The sequence below is a fragment of the Rhamphochromis longiceps genome, linkage group LG3, assembly GCF_057381845.1.
Source record: "Rhamphochromis longiceps isolate RC_006_pf linkage group LG3, R_longiceps_female_GT1.1, whole genome shotgun sequence".
NCBI classification, from domain to species: Eukaryota; Metazoa; Chordata; class Actinopteri; order Cichliformes; family Cichlidae; genus Rhamphochromis; species Rhamphochromis longiceps.
The window spans coordinates 34,002,660-34,018,504 of NC_140559.1; the positions used below are offsets into that span (position 1 = coordinate 34,002,660).

The window sequence follows — 15,845 nt, forward strand, 5'->3', positions numbered from 1 at the left end:
GTGTCAACCCCAAACAAACTACCGTGTAAGGGAAATTCAGGTGAGAGGAATGTAACATCAGAAAGCAGCTTTAAGTCGATTTTTATAGAAATGAATACATGTATATAAATATGCAATCGTTTCTGTCTTTACTGCGGGTCACCTGCAATACCTTCGCGGACCACTAGAAGGCGCGTGCACACTGGGGATGACTGCTTTTACATGCTTCCTGGATTTTAAAACAACCCAGCAGTAGGGTTACAGGTAGACGGAGAAATGCCAGGAGACACGGACAAGATCATCCAACACAAGATGTGCTTAAACCCTGCTGGGAAGAGGAAGGAGGGATAAAGAGCTCTGTGTAGACAGTGAGTATCATTTTAAACTTGCATGCATGGGTCAGTTTTACAGTTATGTCCAAATATATACAGATGCACCAAAGCCAACAAACCCAGCTGGAATGGCATTTGTTGCGCATGGTTTTCATGCCAAAGCAGGAAAAGGATCAGTGTTGGGGTCAGTGGCGGATCTAGAGAAAGTTTCTTAGGGTGACAAAATCAAAGCCATTTCTTTACACATATGCAGGTGTTATATTCTTTGTGTACTATATCATTGGTTAAAATACATCAAGTACAGCAAGTATACACATACACAGAAATAATCTTTTTTTTTTCATGCTTAAATTTACAAAAAAAAATGTCAAAAATCTGCACTGTCATGAACAAACCTCATTTTTTCATGATTTATTAGGTTAATAACTCACACCTTCATGGCTTTTCCAGAGTTTAGCAATCAAGCACCTCTGTAATCTAAATTGCCAATGATGTTGATTAATAAATAAATATAGAAATAAAAATGTTTCTATATTTATATAAATATAGAAATAATGCAGTTTCAGACTATGCGCTGAACCATTTTTTTTTAAGTGGGAGACAGTAACATAATGCAATATATGCAGTTTTTGAATTCATATTCTGCATTAATTGTAGCTAAGCTCAAAGTCTTAGTGCTAGCTTATATTAATAAGCAATATTGTCATATGCAAAACCTGGGTGCCACACACCACCCCAGTATATCGGCCTCTGGTTGGGGCATCAGTATACACAGGTGAAATGCTTTCAATACCTTTTACCTACTCAATAGAGAAGACACAAGGCCATAAAGAGCAGTGATGTGCCTAGAGTCAAGTTCATCATTAACTGGTTTACAGTGCTGTAATTCAGACAGCAGAGCAGACATCCTAATAGAAATTCACAAAACACTTGATTTGGCTTAAGGAGACCTTTTTTGGGTACCAGCACACTGTGGAGTTAAAGCGTATGAAAGCCACAAAAAGTCTTTCAGAGGATGTGGTTATTGGTGTCAGCGGGACAATGAAAAAGGGCATAATAAAGCAGAAAATGAAGAAAAGGTGGCAAAAGCAATGATGCGAAGAGAGAAAAGGAAGATGGTTTTACAAAATCCAAAGGAAAACAGCAGAGATGAGACAGTTAAATCACAACTTAGATTTGGGCAGCAGGTTATTTTTAAGAGGAAAGAGCCATACAGGAAAATGGGACTGTAATATGGTAAATGGTAAATGGCCTGTATTTATATAGCGCTTTACTAGTCCCTAAGGACCCCAAAGCGCTTTACACATCCAGTCATCCACCCATTCACACACTGGTGATGGAAAGTTACATTGTAGCCACAGCTGCACTGACAGAGGCGAGGCTGCCGGGCCCTCTGACCACCACCAGTAGGCAACGGGTGAAGTGTCTCGCCCAAAGACACAACGACCGAGACCTTTACAGCGAAGCGTGACTGCATGTTTTATTGCAGTGTCAGAAGCATGATGATGAAAGAAGACAACTGATCAAAAAGCTTGACGATATTAAAGTAAAACTGGACTTGGTTGATTTATTTCGCAAGAACTCAGTGAGTGAAAGCTAGCAGGCCATATTTTCGTTTTTAAGGCAGACTCGTTTGTTTGGGAGGATTTTTTTTATTTATTTCTCTGTCATTTCGGTCCACACTCCACGCCAGTTGGTGGCGGTAATGCACCATTTTGCTGTTTGTAAACCCTATAAAGAAGAAGAAGAAGAAGAATTTGTTTCCAGCAGCTTCATTTCCTCCCTTTTCCCCCAAAAGTCTGTTTTTAACCACAAGAACCGCTTTAATGTCCGCTAAGCGAAGACACGATGACAACGATGCGGACGGAGCTGCTTCTTCCGACATGAAACAGAAGAAGAGACAAGTAGCTGCTTCTTCCAACAAGAACCAGAAGAGACATGTAGCTGCTCTCATTTTGGCACGGGGGGGAAGCAAAGGCATTCCGCTTAAAAACATCAAGCCCTTAGCCGGTGTCCCCCTCATGGGATGGGTGCTGAGGGCTGCTGTGGACTCCGAAGTGTTTGATAGGTACGTTGCAAATGTGTGACGGTGATTTCAAACTAAATTAGAGCTGCAAGGAGCTCATATCTCTGTGTCCGCTGGACTCGAGACTCCTCCATGTCCCTGTGGAACCACCAGTTCAAATTAGATCCACATGGGATGATCATTGTACCCTACTGCGCATTTCCCTGTTTCTTATAGGTGGCTCTTTAAGTATTAACGAATGGCTCATCAATCTACTCTGAGTCGGTGTTCCAGGCTAACTGTTTTTTACGGGTTATTATTACTGGTTAGATTTGTTTACATATTCCACTCTCCGTGTTGCATCCACAGATTCGTCATATACACAATCAAGAGGGATATATAAAAGAAGAGAAAGGGAGAAATTGGAGAACAAAGTGCTTAGAAGTAGCGCAAAGGACTATGTGTGTGTATAGAGTCCATGTGTGAGCGGTCTGAGTGATGGGGTTACTCAGCCGACTTATTTGTTGGTGGATATGTTTGCCCACTGTTATCAATTTGTCCATCTGTCAGTATGGGCCTTTATAGTGTCCGATAAATAAAAATGAAACGTGAAGAAGAGAAGCACCCTTCAACCATGCTATGAGTGTTTATATTGTGTAGTTTTTTCACCAGAGGGCTCTCTACAACTTTCTTGTTGTTGCAACATGCCTATTTGAAATGCAATAAAAACAACAACAATGCGTCTTTTCTTTCACAGTGTGTGGGTATCAACGGACCATGCCGAGATTAAGAAAGTTGCTGAGGCATGGGGTGCTCAGGTGCACCAGAGGAGTCCTGAAGTCTCCAGAGACTCTACTTCATCATTAGAAACTATCCAAGAGTTCCTCGAATACCATAATGGTAGGTACACCTGCAACCCACAGCTGCCCCTCCCATCACGCAAAACTGCTGAAGTGTCAAAGAATCAGTTTTTACGCTGTTGTTTCACGAGCATCATTCTTCTGCCACACAGTTGAAAATTCTTTGGCTTTTGTTTTCACAGAGGTGGATATAGTTTGCAACATCCAGGCTACATCCCCGTGCCTCCACCCGTTTGATGTGAAGGAGGCCTTAAAAAAGATCACAGAGGACGGCTATGACTCCGTCTTTTCAGTGGTCAGGAGACACCAGTTTCGGTGGAAGGAGGTAGATGAATTATGTAAGTTAACACATGTTTGACTGTTATGTGCATGCTGAGTTCACAGACAGTTGTTCATAGCATGCATTGTTCTTGAGCTAGTCTACAGGCCATGTTAGGTTTGGAGGTCTGAAGTGATTGGCAACCTCTGCACACTGTGTGCCTCACCATTAGCTGAGCCTGCTCTGTGATTTTATGTGGCCTACCACTTTGTAGGCGAGTTGCTGTCTTTCAGTTGCTTCCACTTGGATATAAAACCACAAACAGCTGACTGTGAAATATTTAATAGCAAGGAAATTTCACAACTGGACTTGCTGCACAGGTAGCATCCTGTAGGTGTAATAGTAGGTGTTTGATTTTATACACCTGAATTCAATTTTTTGGATAAGTGAGTGAATAATATTGACATTATATTGTATCTGTAAATGACATTACAACAGCCTATTTGAAGTAATTTTAGACAGTCTTGGTTCGTTGATGTTTTATTTGTTGTTTTGCTAAATAGATCTATGTGCATATCTTTACAAGTTGCAGTCTGTCAGTTCTGCAAAATCTTTTTTCTTTTTTTTGTCAGTGTGGACCTACTTTGAATGTGCCAGTGGACCTCCACCTTAGTAACTTATTAACTGGGATGAAACAAATCCTACCAATGCAACTCGAATATTCTCCTGTCTGAACAAACTGATCACTCACATCCTTTGAATTTTAGATGTTAGAGTGACATCAATTAATTAATTAGATATCAGTTGGTATGGTGGTATTGTGTGTAGGTTGTCTGTCACAGCAGGCCCAACTTTACATGTTAAAGTGGTTTACTGTCTTAGAGGGGCTTGGCCTCAAATATGAGGAACAACCATCTGGCTGTTTTTGTTCTGTTCCTCTAGTTAAAGCTCTTTGCATTAAACAAAGAATTTTGCTCCCTAAATTCCCACAGTCATCCTCACTGTCTAGTCAAAGACTTATAGCAATGCAGGACTATAAATGTTGCATTAGTTGATGTCTGGAAGATCAAGAAATCTTTTTAGAGTTGCTTGTTGTTCTTCACTAGAAATCTGAACTCCTGGTGTAACTGCAAAAGGCTTTCAGGAAGACTGGAGGACTGAGGAGCGGCAACGTGCTGTTCTCATTTTCATGGAAAACTTATGTACACAAGTACGGATCGGGAATGCTTTGGGCTCATGTTGTAGCTAGTACCACTTCACCAATAGAGGAAAGAATTGATTACCTGAAGGTGAAACTAAAAATGGAAAGATCGGCGAGATGAAGATCCTAGTCCTGAGTGATGAAGGTTTTGCCTTGGCTTTTAAAATTCTGGATACATGAAATACAGAAAATGAGCACTCACTATCAAATTGATAACAACCGATAACTCTGTTATTAGGTTCATTTTATGTTTTTCCTCTTTCCAAATTTAGTTACATGGCTGCTGCAATGATAGCCTGAGTTTCCACTATGTTTGATTTTTGAAACTCTATTCAGTCATATGCTTTTAATCCTTCAATTTATGTAATTGAGCGTCTTTCCTCCTAGCTGATGAAAAAACTGAGGCTATAAATCTGGACCCAGCCAACCGGCCGCGGCGTCAGGACTGGCCCGGAGAGCTGTGTGAGAATGGCTCGTTTTACTTCACCACAAAAGATCTCATTAAGACGGGACAGCTGCAGGTAATGGGGCAAAACTGTGCCTCAAGTACCAGTGCATGAAACTACACCATCTTTCATTCAGGTAACTGCATATTTTTGTCACCCTTGCATTTTCACCTCTCTAGGGCGGTAAGTCGATCTACTATGAGATGCTGCCGGAGTTCAGTGTGGACATAGATGGAGACATCGACTGGCCTGTTGCAGAACAGAGGGTTCTCAGGTGAGAAGCGCCTCTCAGTCTGCTTTTAATCAACTATCGACTCCTTTTTCTCATTTAATCTGTGCTTCCTCAATCAGGTACGGGTACCCCGGTAAGGTAGTCCGCCTGCTGTTCTGCAATGTTTCTGCATGTTTAGCAGAAGGAATCAACGCTCTGTCTAGTAATACCAGAAACACATCTGCTATTCACATGCTGCAGGAAAAACAAGTGGAGGTTGGCTTTTTTTTTCATCAGCTGTCTGAACAGAATTGAGTAAACTGACCAATTATGTATAACATTGCCCACAAACTGCCCTCTGTCTTGTTTCACAAGGTCATTCTGTTGACCTCCAGTGATGATGCTGTGGCCCAGTCTTTGGCTGCCAAACTTCAAAAAAGGACAGGGTGCCAGGTCATGGAGGTGGGAAAGAAGCCGCTGAACGATTTGCAAGAGGTCATGAAGAACAAGAGTCTGGACTGGAAACATGTGGCATTCATGGGTAAAACAACTGCACTCTTATTTCTTGAGAGTTATCATTTCAGTTTAGTCTCACTATGTTTTTCTGTTTCCCCCATCAGGTTTTGATCAAGCAGATGAGAAATTGCTGAAGCTGGCAGGTTTGAGTGCAGTACCCGGGGATGCTCCAGAGTTGGCCTCAAAGGCTGCAAAGTACATCTGCCCCCTTTCTAGGGGATCGGGAGCTGTGTGGGATTTTGCTGAGTACATTCTCCTGCAGAAACCAATGGCAAAACCTCAGTAGGACCACAGCATTTGTAAGAACTTCTAATGGCAGATTAATTTTGATAAATGGAAGAAATCAAAATAATTAAAATTAGTCATGTATATGTTAGAAATGTCAAGAGACGGGTTTGTAGTAATGGTAAAAAAGCAGATCCTCATTCAATTCTAAGGGTTTTTTTTTTTTTTTTTTTATATCAGGACATAATAAAATAATCATCTGGTCCTCACCAGTTGTTAAAAATGGGGAAAGGCAACTTTGGATGTGTAAAAACACACGGCCTACTACACTTTGTCCCAATTTAACAGAAGCTAAGCCAAAATGCAGGAGGTTAGCAGCACCTGCTAGTCAAATTCATTTGATTAATTTATCATCAGCATGTGTGTGGACCTCTATAAAAGCAGAGGTTTGACCATTTTTAAGGTCCAGAGCTCTCACCTGTGAGTTAACACAATGCCACACGCTTCCCAGAAGTTGACGTCTCATGATCCCAAGGTCGGACTGTGCGATGTTCAAAGAGTGCAAAAAAACAAACAAACAAAAACAGAAAAAGACTTGACGAGTATGGCTTGTTTGGAAGGGTTGCTAGCAGAAAGTCTCTTCTGCTTCTAAAAACAATGTGACAGCATGGCTTAGGTTGATTAAAGTGTATCTGAACAAGACTTCTGACCCGGCCAAGGTGGAGATGTTTAGCTATAATGCACAGCACCATGTTTGGAGAAAACGAGCACAGCATCAGCAGAAACACGAATCAGCTGTCAGACACGGTGGTGTGGTCACTGAGTCGACCATGACCACCTCTGTGTACCAAACTATTCAAATGTGAGGCCATCTGTCTGTCTTTACTGAAACTGGGTCTTGTGTTGCAGAGAGTTAAAGTCCAGCTCTGAACCCTTTAACTGTGTAAAGAACAGTGAGCTAAAATTCCTCTACAGTGATCTGAGGCTGCTAAAGTGCATACGTAGTCATTCCTGCTGAAGGTGGTTCTACAAGCTACTGATTCATAGCTTGTAGAACATTTGGGGTTTTTTTTACACATTGTTTTTGCATTTTGGTTTAGTTTTATTAAACAAACAATGTCATGTTGTAATATGTCGTGTTTTTGTTCATCTGATGTTGCATTTACCTAATTTTAAGATCTGGTAAGGGCCAGAAAAGTTTATTACATCCTGATATGTAATTTTTTATTACCATCTCTAAGCAAGAAACTTTACCTGTGTCGAGCAAGAGGAATGTCAGCAGTGTTTTGAATTTTAAAAATTAAATCAAATGTTAAGAAAGGCTGTGTTTGCATATGATCACATAAAGTGAAGTATAAACAGGAAGGATCACTCATTTTACTGCAAGGACACCAGAGGCCTAGACTATGGAGCTGAATCTGGGTTTTATTCTGAGTTTCTGTACTACGAAACACATTCACATCTTATCAGAGAACATCACCATGGTACCACATGATGTAGAAAAGAAGGTGAGGTGCTAAAATCAGAATCGTGTTTATTGGCCAAGTATATGTGCAGACACATACAGGGAATTTGGTTCCGGTAGATGGTGGCTCTCAAGCACAGCAATATAAATCTCACACACACACACACACGTGTCTATATACACACATTACACATACATACACAAAGCTGTGTAAACCAACTATAAATAACAAATCTAAACTTATATACATAAAATACAGAAGTGGAATGAATACTACAAAATGTACATAAGGTGCAGCTGCAGTCTGGCAGTGGGAGCAGTGTGACAGGTCAACTGTTAAGAAGGGAGATGGCGAGGGGAAAGAAACTGTTCCTGTGTCGGGTGGTCCTGGTCTGCAGGCTTCTGTACCGTCTGCCAGAGGGCAGCAGATCAAAAAGTCTGTGTGCAGGGTGTGAGGGGTCTGTGATGATTTTCCCTGCCCGTTTCCTGGTTCTTGAGAGGTACAGATCCTGGATGGAGGGCAGGGGGGCGCCGATGATCCTTTCTGCTGCCCGTACAGTCCACTGCAGTCTGCTCCTGTCCTGTTTAGTGGCTGCACCATACCAGACTGTGATGGAGGAGCACAGGACAGACTCAATGACCGCAGTATAGAACTGGATCAGCAGCTCCTGTGGAAGACTGTACTTCCCCAGTTGTCTCAGGAAGTACATCCTCTGCTGGGTCTTTTTGAGGATGGAGTTGATGTTGGTCTCCCACTTCAGGTCCTGGGAGATGGTTGTACCCAGGAACTTGAAGATCTTCACAGTCGACACAGGGCTGTCTGATATGGTGAGGGGGAGCAGAGTTGAGGGATGTCTCCTGAAGTCCACTGTCATCTCTACAGTCTTAAGAGTGTTCAGCTCCAGATTGTGCTGACTGCACCAGAGTACCAGCCGCTCAACTTCCTGCCGGTATGCAGACTCATCACCATCTTGAATGAGGCCAATGACAGTGGTGTCATCTGCAAACTTTAGGAGTTTAACAGCCAAGTTCTTGGAGGTGCAGTCGTTAGTGTAGAGGGAGAACAGTGGTGAGAGGACACATCCTTGAGGGGCACCAATACTGAGGGACCGAGTTTCAGAGGTGATCTCCCCCAGCCTCACTTGCTGCTTCCTGTCTGTCAGGAAGCTGGTGATCCACTGACAGGTAGCTGGTGACACGCTGAGCTGGGAGAGTTTGGAGGAGAGAAGTTCAGGCACAGTGGTGTTAAAAGTCGAACTAAAGTCCACAAACAGGACCCTGGCATACGTTCCCGGGCGGTCAAGGTGTTGCAGGATGTAATGCAGCCCCATGTTCACTGCATCATCCACTGACCTGTTTGCCCGGTAGGCAAACTGCAGAGGGTCCAGCTGGTGGCCTGTAATGTCTTTCAGATGGGCTAACACCAGTCGTTCGAAGGATTTCATGACCACAGACGTCAAGGCAACAGGTCTGTAGTCATTCAGTCCTGTGATGGTGGGTTTTTTTGGGAACAGGGATGATGGTGGAGCGTTTGAAGCAGGAGGGAACTTCACACAGCTCCAGGGATCTGTTGAAGATGCGGGTAAAGATGGGAGCCAGCTGTTCAGCACAGGTTAGGCAGGAGGGTGAGATGCCGTCTGGTCCGGGGGCTTTCCTGGGCTTCTGTTTCTGGAATAGTCGGCTCACATCCTCGGTGTGTATTCTGAGTTTCAGGGAGGAGGAAAGGGGGGTGAGAGGTGTGGTGGAGGTCGTTGAGTCTGGATTGGAGAGGGTGGTGGTGGTCGTTGAGTCTGGATTGGGGAGGGTGGGGGTGATCGTTTGGTCTGGATTGGGGAGGGTGGGGGTGGTCGTTGAGACTGGATTGGGGAGGGGAAGGGTGAAGGGGGGAGAGGTGGAAGGTGTGTTGGGGGTCAATGTCTGAAGCAATGTCCCTGAGGAGGGGAGGGTGGGGCGTGGGAGTCTGTCCGTCTCAAACCTGCAGTAGAAAGTGTTTAACTCGTTGGCCAGGTCTTTGTTTGCTTCAATAGTGGGTGGGGGGCGTCTGTAGCTGGTGATTTCCTGCAGGCCCCTCCACACTGACACTGGGTCGTTGGCTGAGAGCCGTTCTTCCAGCTTCTGGGAGTAGATGCTTTTAGCTGCTTTGATCTCCTTGGTCAGTGTGTTCCTGGCTTGCTTGTACAGGGCCCTGTCACCACTTCTGTAGGCGTCCTCCTTGGCCTTACAAAGATGTTGGAGTTTAGGAGTGAACCATGGTTTATTGTTGTTGTATGTGCAAAAGGTCTTTGTTGGCACGCACACGTCTTCACAGAAACTGATGTATGATGATGTATGAGTTTCTGGAAGTAAAATTAGTCAAATGTCACATAGTAAGGTATTCAACACTCAGTCTTGAAAGGTTTCTTTGACTGTGTGCTGACGTCTAGTTCCAAGACGGACAAGAACATATCTGTAGTCCCTCAATAACCTCAGGAGCTATGTAAGCTACACTATATTATGCTGGACAACATTTTCTATCAAACATAATTAAATCTAAGGAGCTTGGAAAGAAAAGTTTCTGTACTTAAGTTTGTTGAAGACGTTTCACCTCTCATCTGAGAGCTTTCTAGAGTTCTGAAGAACTATGATGACCTGGATGGGCCAGGTCCATCCAGCATTAACTACAGTGTCTTACTACCTCTCCTTATTACTGCAGCACCTTGTTTCATGCACTTTTAAGGTGACTGTCGCTGTGTGCGCATAATCTTATTGTCCACGCACTTGCAACAATAAGGAGCTGTAGCGAAGCATTGAACTGACAGATAGGTCCTCTGAATCCTTGACAGAAGACATGCAAGAAGCAAACAATAAAAAGGTCAGTGTGGGAAGAGAAAAACATTTCACAGTTATCATGCTGCTCATATCCCCTTATAGCACTGGTTCTCAAATGGGGTTTGCAGGGCTCAGAGTTATTCAGTCCATTTTCTCCTAATTATCCAAGTCATCAGAGAGACAGACGTTCATACCAACAGTCAGTTTAGAATCACCAGCTTTCATAAAGCCATGCATGTATTCAGGAGTACCCAGAGAGAGAACACAGATATGTGAACATGCAGACTCCCCAAGGAAAGATCCTAGAGTGAATTTGAACACTGGATCTTTTGGTTGTGAGGCTGTAGTGCTAACTGCTGTGGTCCCCTTTGCAATCAATTGTAGACCCTGTGCATCTCCATGATTGGCAGGACAGGCTCAGGCAGCTTTTGTTGCAGACCTGAGTTCCTCTAGAACATTTCTGTGTTTAAGATTGAATTTGATAAAGTAAGGCTGGAGTTCTCAAAGTTCTTTAATATGCTGCTTTTCCTGCTGAGAAGATTGCTGCTAGCTACATCTACTAGCCCGTTACACTTTAGCCTAACCCAAAGACCAGAAATGACATGGTGTGTGCTGGAAAGACCTTCATATATAACCAAAGGTTTTTTTGTTGTTTTTTATATTTTTGTTTTTACTTGGTAAAGTTTAGACTTCATGCGGGATTTTGCCGCTTCCACCCACATTGAGGCTTTATGCTTGGCTAAACTGCTCATGATTTTGTTAAAAATGTATTTTTTCTGTTTGCAGTTTCATTTCTCGGAGGCGTCTGCTTTGTTGGAAAATCTCATGAATCATTTCTGATTTTAATTTTATTGAACTGATCATTTTGTGATTCTTTTTAAATCATCAAATAAATAAACTTGCTGATGTTGACGGGGATATAGTTGACATAGTTCCATCATTAGATTTAGGTTTTAAACAGCACAGTAAAAACTAATTTGAATTATAAGTGTGTGTGTATATAATCTATCTATCTATCGATCGATCTATCTATCGATCGATCTATCGATCGATCGATCGATCGATCGATCGATAGATAGATAGATAGATAGATAGATAGATAGATAGATATGGTAGGATATTGACACCAGTTGAAAGTGCAGTCAAAAAAATAAAGAAGTTTGTTGATTCAATTTCCAAAATGACCAGTGATGGACTTTAAAGCTGTGCTTTTACATTTTATGTACAGATGTATGCGATAATTTGCAGGTTAGCCAGCAGGTGGCAGTGTTGACCTTTACTGACTTTCTGTAAACACAGCGAATCGTTCTCCAAATCGTCGGGATGTTAAGTCTCGGGAGTGAGAACGGCCTGCTGTAATTTCAGGGAAACCGCGCTGAACTTAGTCTTTCATGTGGAAAAGCATACAAGTTGATGTAAATGCTGATTATTAATTATAAAATCAACTTTTGTAATATAATTAATATAAATAAATGGTCTGGTGTGAAAGACTCACAAACAAAACCATTCTGTAATGTTGACTCCTGAACAGTCTCTAAAATGTTGAATTATCACAAATGTTAATTTTCGTACATCGTCATCTGACCTGTCACAGTGTAGTTATGTAGATTAATTAGAAACAGTCAAAGGATAAAATAGTGTAGACTTTAGCTCAGGCAGGAAGTGAAAACACTGTGTGGACGGAGGATCTGTTGATCTGGGTTAGCTGTGGAGTAACACCCACAACAAATTCACAGAAATAAGAAAGTCATGTTGATGAGTTCTGGTGATTCACAACTGAGCAACTTTTCTCTGCATTCACTTTTTTTTGCTCAACAGCGCCACCTTTTGCTTTTGGACCGACGAGCAAATCTGCTGTTTTCCTGGATAATGACTGAATTTCTGGACCTTCCCTTTTTCCTTGCACATATAAGTCATTATGTTTAGTCATGTGCTGCTGCAGTAATAAAGGCTACTATCCTTTTGTATGTGGTTAGTCATATAATCTAGAAACAACCTGTCCACAAATAATATAGTTTCTTCCAGGTTATTGTTTATACAGCCTTCCTTTTGTAATTAAAATAAACAGTGTTGTGATGACTGTTGAGATTTTCAGACTGTCTTGTGTTATTAGCAGAAAACTACTTGATCCTATATTATGTAGGACAGTAGTTGCTAATTATGCAGAGAAATGTTGTTTTTAATATAACAGTGATGTAACAGTGAAATCTACTCTAACAGCTCCAACAGGAGAAGAAGAAGGAAATTGGTTATGTTCTAGTTTATCAGAGTCTATCAGCGTACCAGTGAAATACTGTGATTATTATTGGAGCAGTCCTAAAGATTTAGACTGGGACACTGTAGTATACACTTCCTGGCCACTTCATTAGGTACACCTTGCTAGTACTTGGTTGGACCATTTTGGCTTTCAGAACTGACCTAATTTTTTCATGGCATTGCTTTAACAACATCTCAGAGGAAAATCTTCTCAGAGATTTTGGTCCATATTAACACAACAGCGTCACAGTTGCTGCTGATTTATTGCCTCCTAATCCGTGCAGAAGAGCATTCAGAGATGCTCACTGCATACTGCATGCTCACGTTTTCTTTTTCAGATTCAGATACTTTTGCTGTAAACCCTAGAGATAGTTATGTAAGAAAATCCCAGCCTGTTTTCTTCCCGGTTCTGATGCTCATGTGATTGGTTGACTTTGTTGACAGAGAGTCTAATAGAGTAACCACTAGTGTACACTTTAGTCCGTATTTTGGTCTTTGGTCTCTTTTGTCAAAATTTCCTCAACAGTGTGAAGTGTTTGAATTGGACTGACTTCAGTAATCCTTCATGCACATTTATATTATATTCAAAATGAACAATTTATTGCTGAAGCAGTTTGTTTTTTTCTTTCTATGAGGCAGAAATAAAAAGAAGAACAACAGAGGAAAAGCTTATCAATGCAAAGGTTTGAATAAATACGCCATAGTGATTCTGATTCAATGCATCACACTGCAGAAAGGAAATGAACAAAAAGGGAATTTGAAAGCATTTAAAAGACACAAATGACACAAACACTACAGATATACAAAGAACTACAAGTCTTTACTGATGGATATATAGTAAATGAATTAATAATCAGTTAATAATCTAAAGATTTATGGCCTGACAACCTTGTTGACCTTTTACTTCCCAATAGAAATATCACAACACAAGATTTCTTTTACTGAGTCACGGAGACTGCAAAAATATGAGGATTAAAGTAAATTCCTCTCCCTTACAGTTTAAGTTTAGCCATTAGTCGGTTTTAGTTTGTTTTTGTAGAGCACCACACAGACGTTCATAAATCCCACATGAAAAATGACGTATCTAAGAAGTGCTGACAGTAGCCGGTGCCTCTTCCTTGTAGCTGTCGAACTCGTTGTTTTTTTCTTTTCATTTCGTTTCATCTCTCCTGCAGGCCCTTTGTTACATTTCTTCTCAGGATTAAAGAGAAACATTGTGCATCTGTCAGTCAAAAACCAAAATATACTTCACCGGTGCTACACCCAACACTTGGAAAAATATGCTGTGCCACGGCAGGCTTTTCTTGTCAACAACTGCACACACACACACACACACAGGTATGCTACCTGACCAGTGCTCCTACCTATGGTTATATATAAAAAAAAAAAAGCAAAGGCTATAAATATGAAGTACCCAAACTGACCTACTGCAATAATATATGACGGGCAAAGACGATTAAAGAGGATTAAAAGTAAAGAAAGAAATTAAAATAAGTAGGTCAGTAAAAATAGTGGCCGTGATGAGCCTGAAATTGGATTCACCACCTATAAAACACCAGAGGGAGTATTTTTAAATATTAATAATTATTTTATATTTTTGCTGTAGCTGACTGAAGATAAGTGGGATAACTTACAAATGGCGTGTTCAGATATCTTAAGTCTTAGTTTAGCATCTCACCTTTTGGGAGCAAACACAGGAAAAACCAAGGACACTAACTCCCATCATCCTCTGATATGTTAACACGCTAAACCAACATTGTTCAGATGCTTTCTGGTGGGATACACAAGCTTGAAGGTGTTCATGTCATACATTTCAAATCCAATCAACAATAAAAGATGGATCAATGTTCTCTTACATACATCTTACATCTTTACATACATACATACTTACTTGAATAATGAGGCCCCATCTTATCTTAAAGACCTCTCAAAACCATATCACCCCTTTAGAGCACTTGGCACTCAGACTGCTACCTTGTGGTTCCTACAGTATTAAAAAGTAGAATGGGAGACAGACACTATCTCTACTTTTAATATTAGGCTTTAAACTTTCGTTTATGCGACAGCATATAGTTAGGACTGGATCAGGTGACCCTGAATCCTCCCTTAGTTATGCTGCCATAGGTCTAGGCTGCTGGGGATTCCCATGTTTCTTATACATTCACTTTTCTTCACCCAATATGTGTTTTTACACTTCTCCACATTTGTAACAATTCTGCAAATATGAGTGGACCATTATTCCTCCACAGAGCTGTAAAAAACTCATCACTTATCACAAAAAAAAAGTTCAAAACTATAGTAAAAAAAAAAGAGAGATCGGGTAAAAAGAAAATATAGAAAGGAGAAAATCTCTACAAATCAAATTCTAAATATGACACAATGTGAAGCTTGGGTCCTAAAAGAACGCAGGTTTTCAGCTAAAACGTGGGTTAGACAACACGTTCAGCTGTGTGTCCATTAAGCGGTTGGGACTCATTAATTATCCACAGCCACTGACGTTTGGATGACTTCTGCATTAGCTGATGCCGAACTGGCTTCAAACACCCACAGGAATAACAGATTCCCTCAGCAAGACATATTGATGCATTCCAAACAGGTGGCAGTTCAACATTCAACCCACAGAAACGCTCCTTCACAGTAACACATCTAGGATTACACAACCAGTGTTGTCCCTCCATAATTCATATGTCCACTCTGATTAACTTTCACTCTGTGACACCTACTCAGCCACAACAATAAAAAAAAATATATTGATTAAAATCTTGTTAGAATACAAAGCTCTGCTGGGAAACTTTGTTCCTGCCAATAATGTGGATGTCACTTTGAAAAGTACCACCCACGTAAACAGAGACAATTTGTTATAGGCAAAGCACAAACCCCAGTGTGGCAGTATGGCAAAGGACATCACAAAGATCCCAAAGTGTCAAAGGGTCCCCCCGATCCATGGAGGCCACGGGGGAAAACTCCACAGCACATCCCAAAAAAGTCAGACAAGACCCTGTGCAGGTTATAAGTTTGGCATCAGTTGTATGAAGAATTACGCTCCCCAGGTCATCTTAGCTGAAACTTCTCCACAGCCTCAATAGCCTCTGACATTCATGTATTACAACTGTTGACTGTTACTTCAGCTGCTGTTGTCCGGTCATCATCTTTGGGTTTCTATGAGCATGCACATCTGTATTTTTGTGAATCATCTCTTTTGAGACGCATGTGAGTTCAATAGTAAAACGTAAAGTTAGCCAAAATGTGACATACATTCTCAGTAAGAGGCATAAATAATAA

At 41.3% G+C, this 15,845-nt stretch overlaps 1 protein-coding gene across 2 annotated transcripts; it reads left to right on the forward strand.

The window, feature by feature from the left end:
* Positions 1-2,040: 2,040 nt before the first annotated feature.
* Positions 2,041-12,391, forward strand: LOC146674217 (N-acylneuraminate cytidylyltransferase-like). 2 transcript variants are annotated; one of them, XM_085395110.1, is made up of 9 exons: positions 2,041-2,379; positions 3,074-3,216; positions 3,359-3,514; positions 5,024-5,157; positions 5,262-5,356; positions 5,434-5,569; positions 5,669-5,834; positions 5,914-6,108; positions 12,126-12,391. In XM_085395110.1, the coding sequence occupies exons 1-8, from the start codon at positions 2,138-2,140 to the stop codon at positions 6,093-6,095; spliced, it is 1,254 nt and encodes a 417-aa protein (XP_085251236.1). In that variant the 5' UTR covers positions 2,041-2,137; the 3' UTR covers positions 6,096-6,108; positions 12,126-12,391. The 2 variants fall into 2 exon arrangements, with proteins under 2 accessions (XP_085251236.1, XP_085251229.1); XM_085395103.1 differs by lacking the exon at positions 12,126-12,391 and having other exon boundaries at positions 2,042-2,379; positions 5,914-7,354.
* Positions 12,392-15,845: the final 3,454 nt, after the last annotated feature.

Bases quoted from the DNA above. Each gene is read 5' to 3' on its own strand.
- LOC146674217 (XM_085395110.1), top strand. From the start codon at position 2,138: ATGTCCGCTAAGCGAAGACACGATGACAACGATGCGGACGGAGCTGCT. The intron at 3,217-3,358 runs GTAGGTACACCT...TTGTTTTCACAG, and splicing joins GTTCCTCGAATACCATAATG to AGGTGGATATAGTTTGCAAC. The intron at 5,835-5,913 runs GTAAAACAACTG...TTCCCCCATCAG, and splicing joins GAAACATGTGGCATTCATGG to GTTTTGATCAAGCAGATGAG.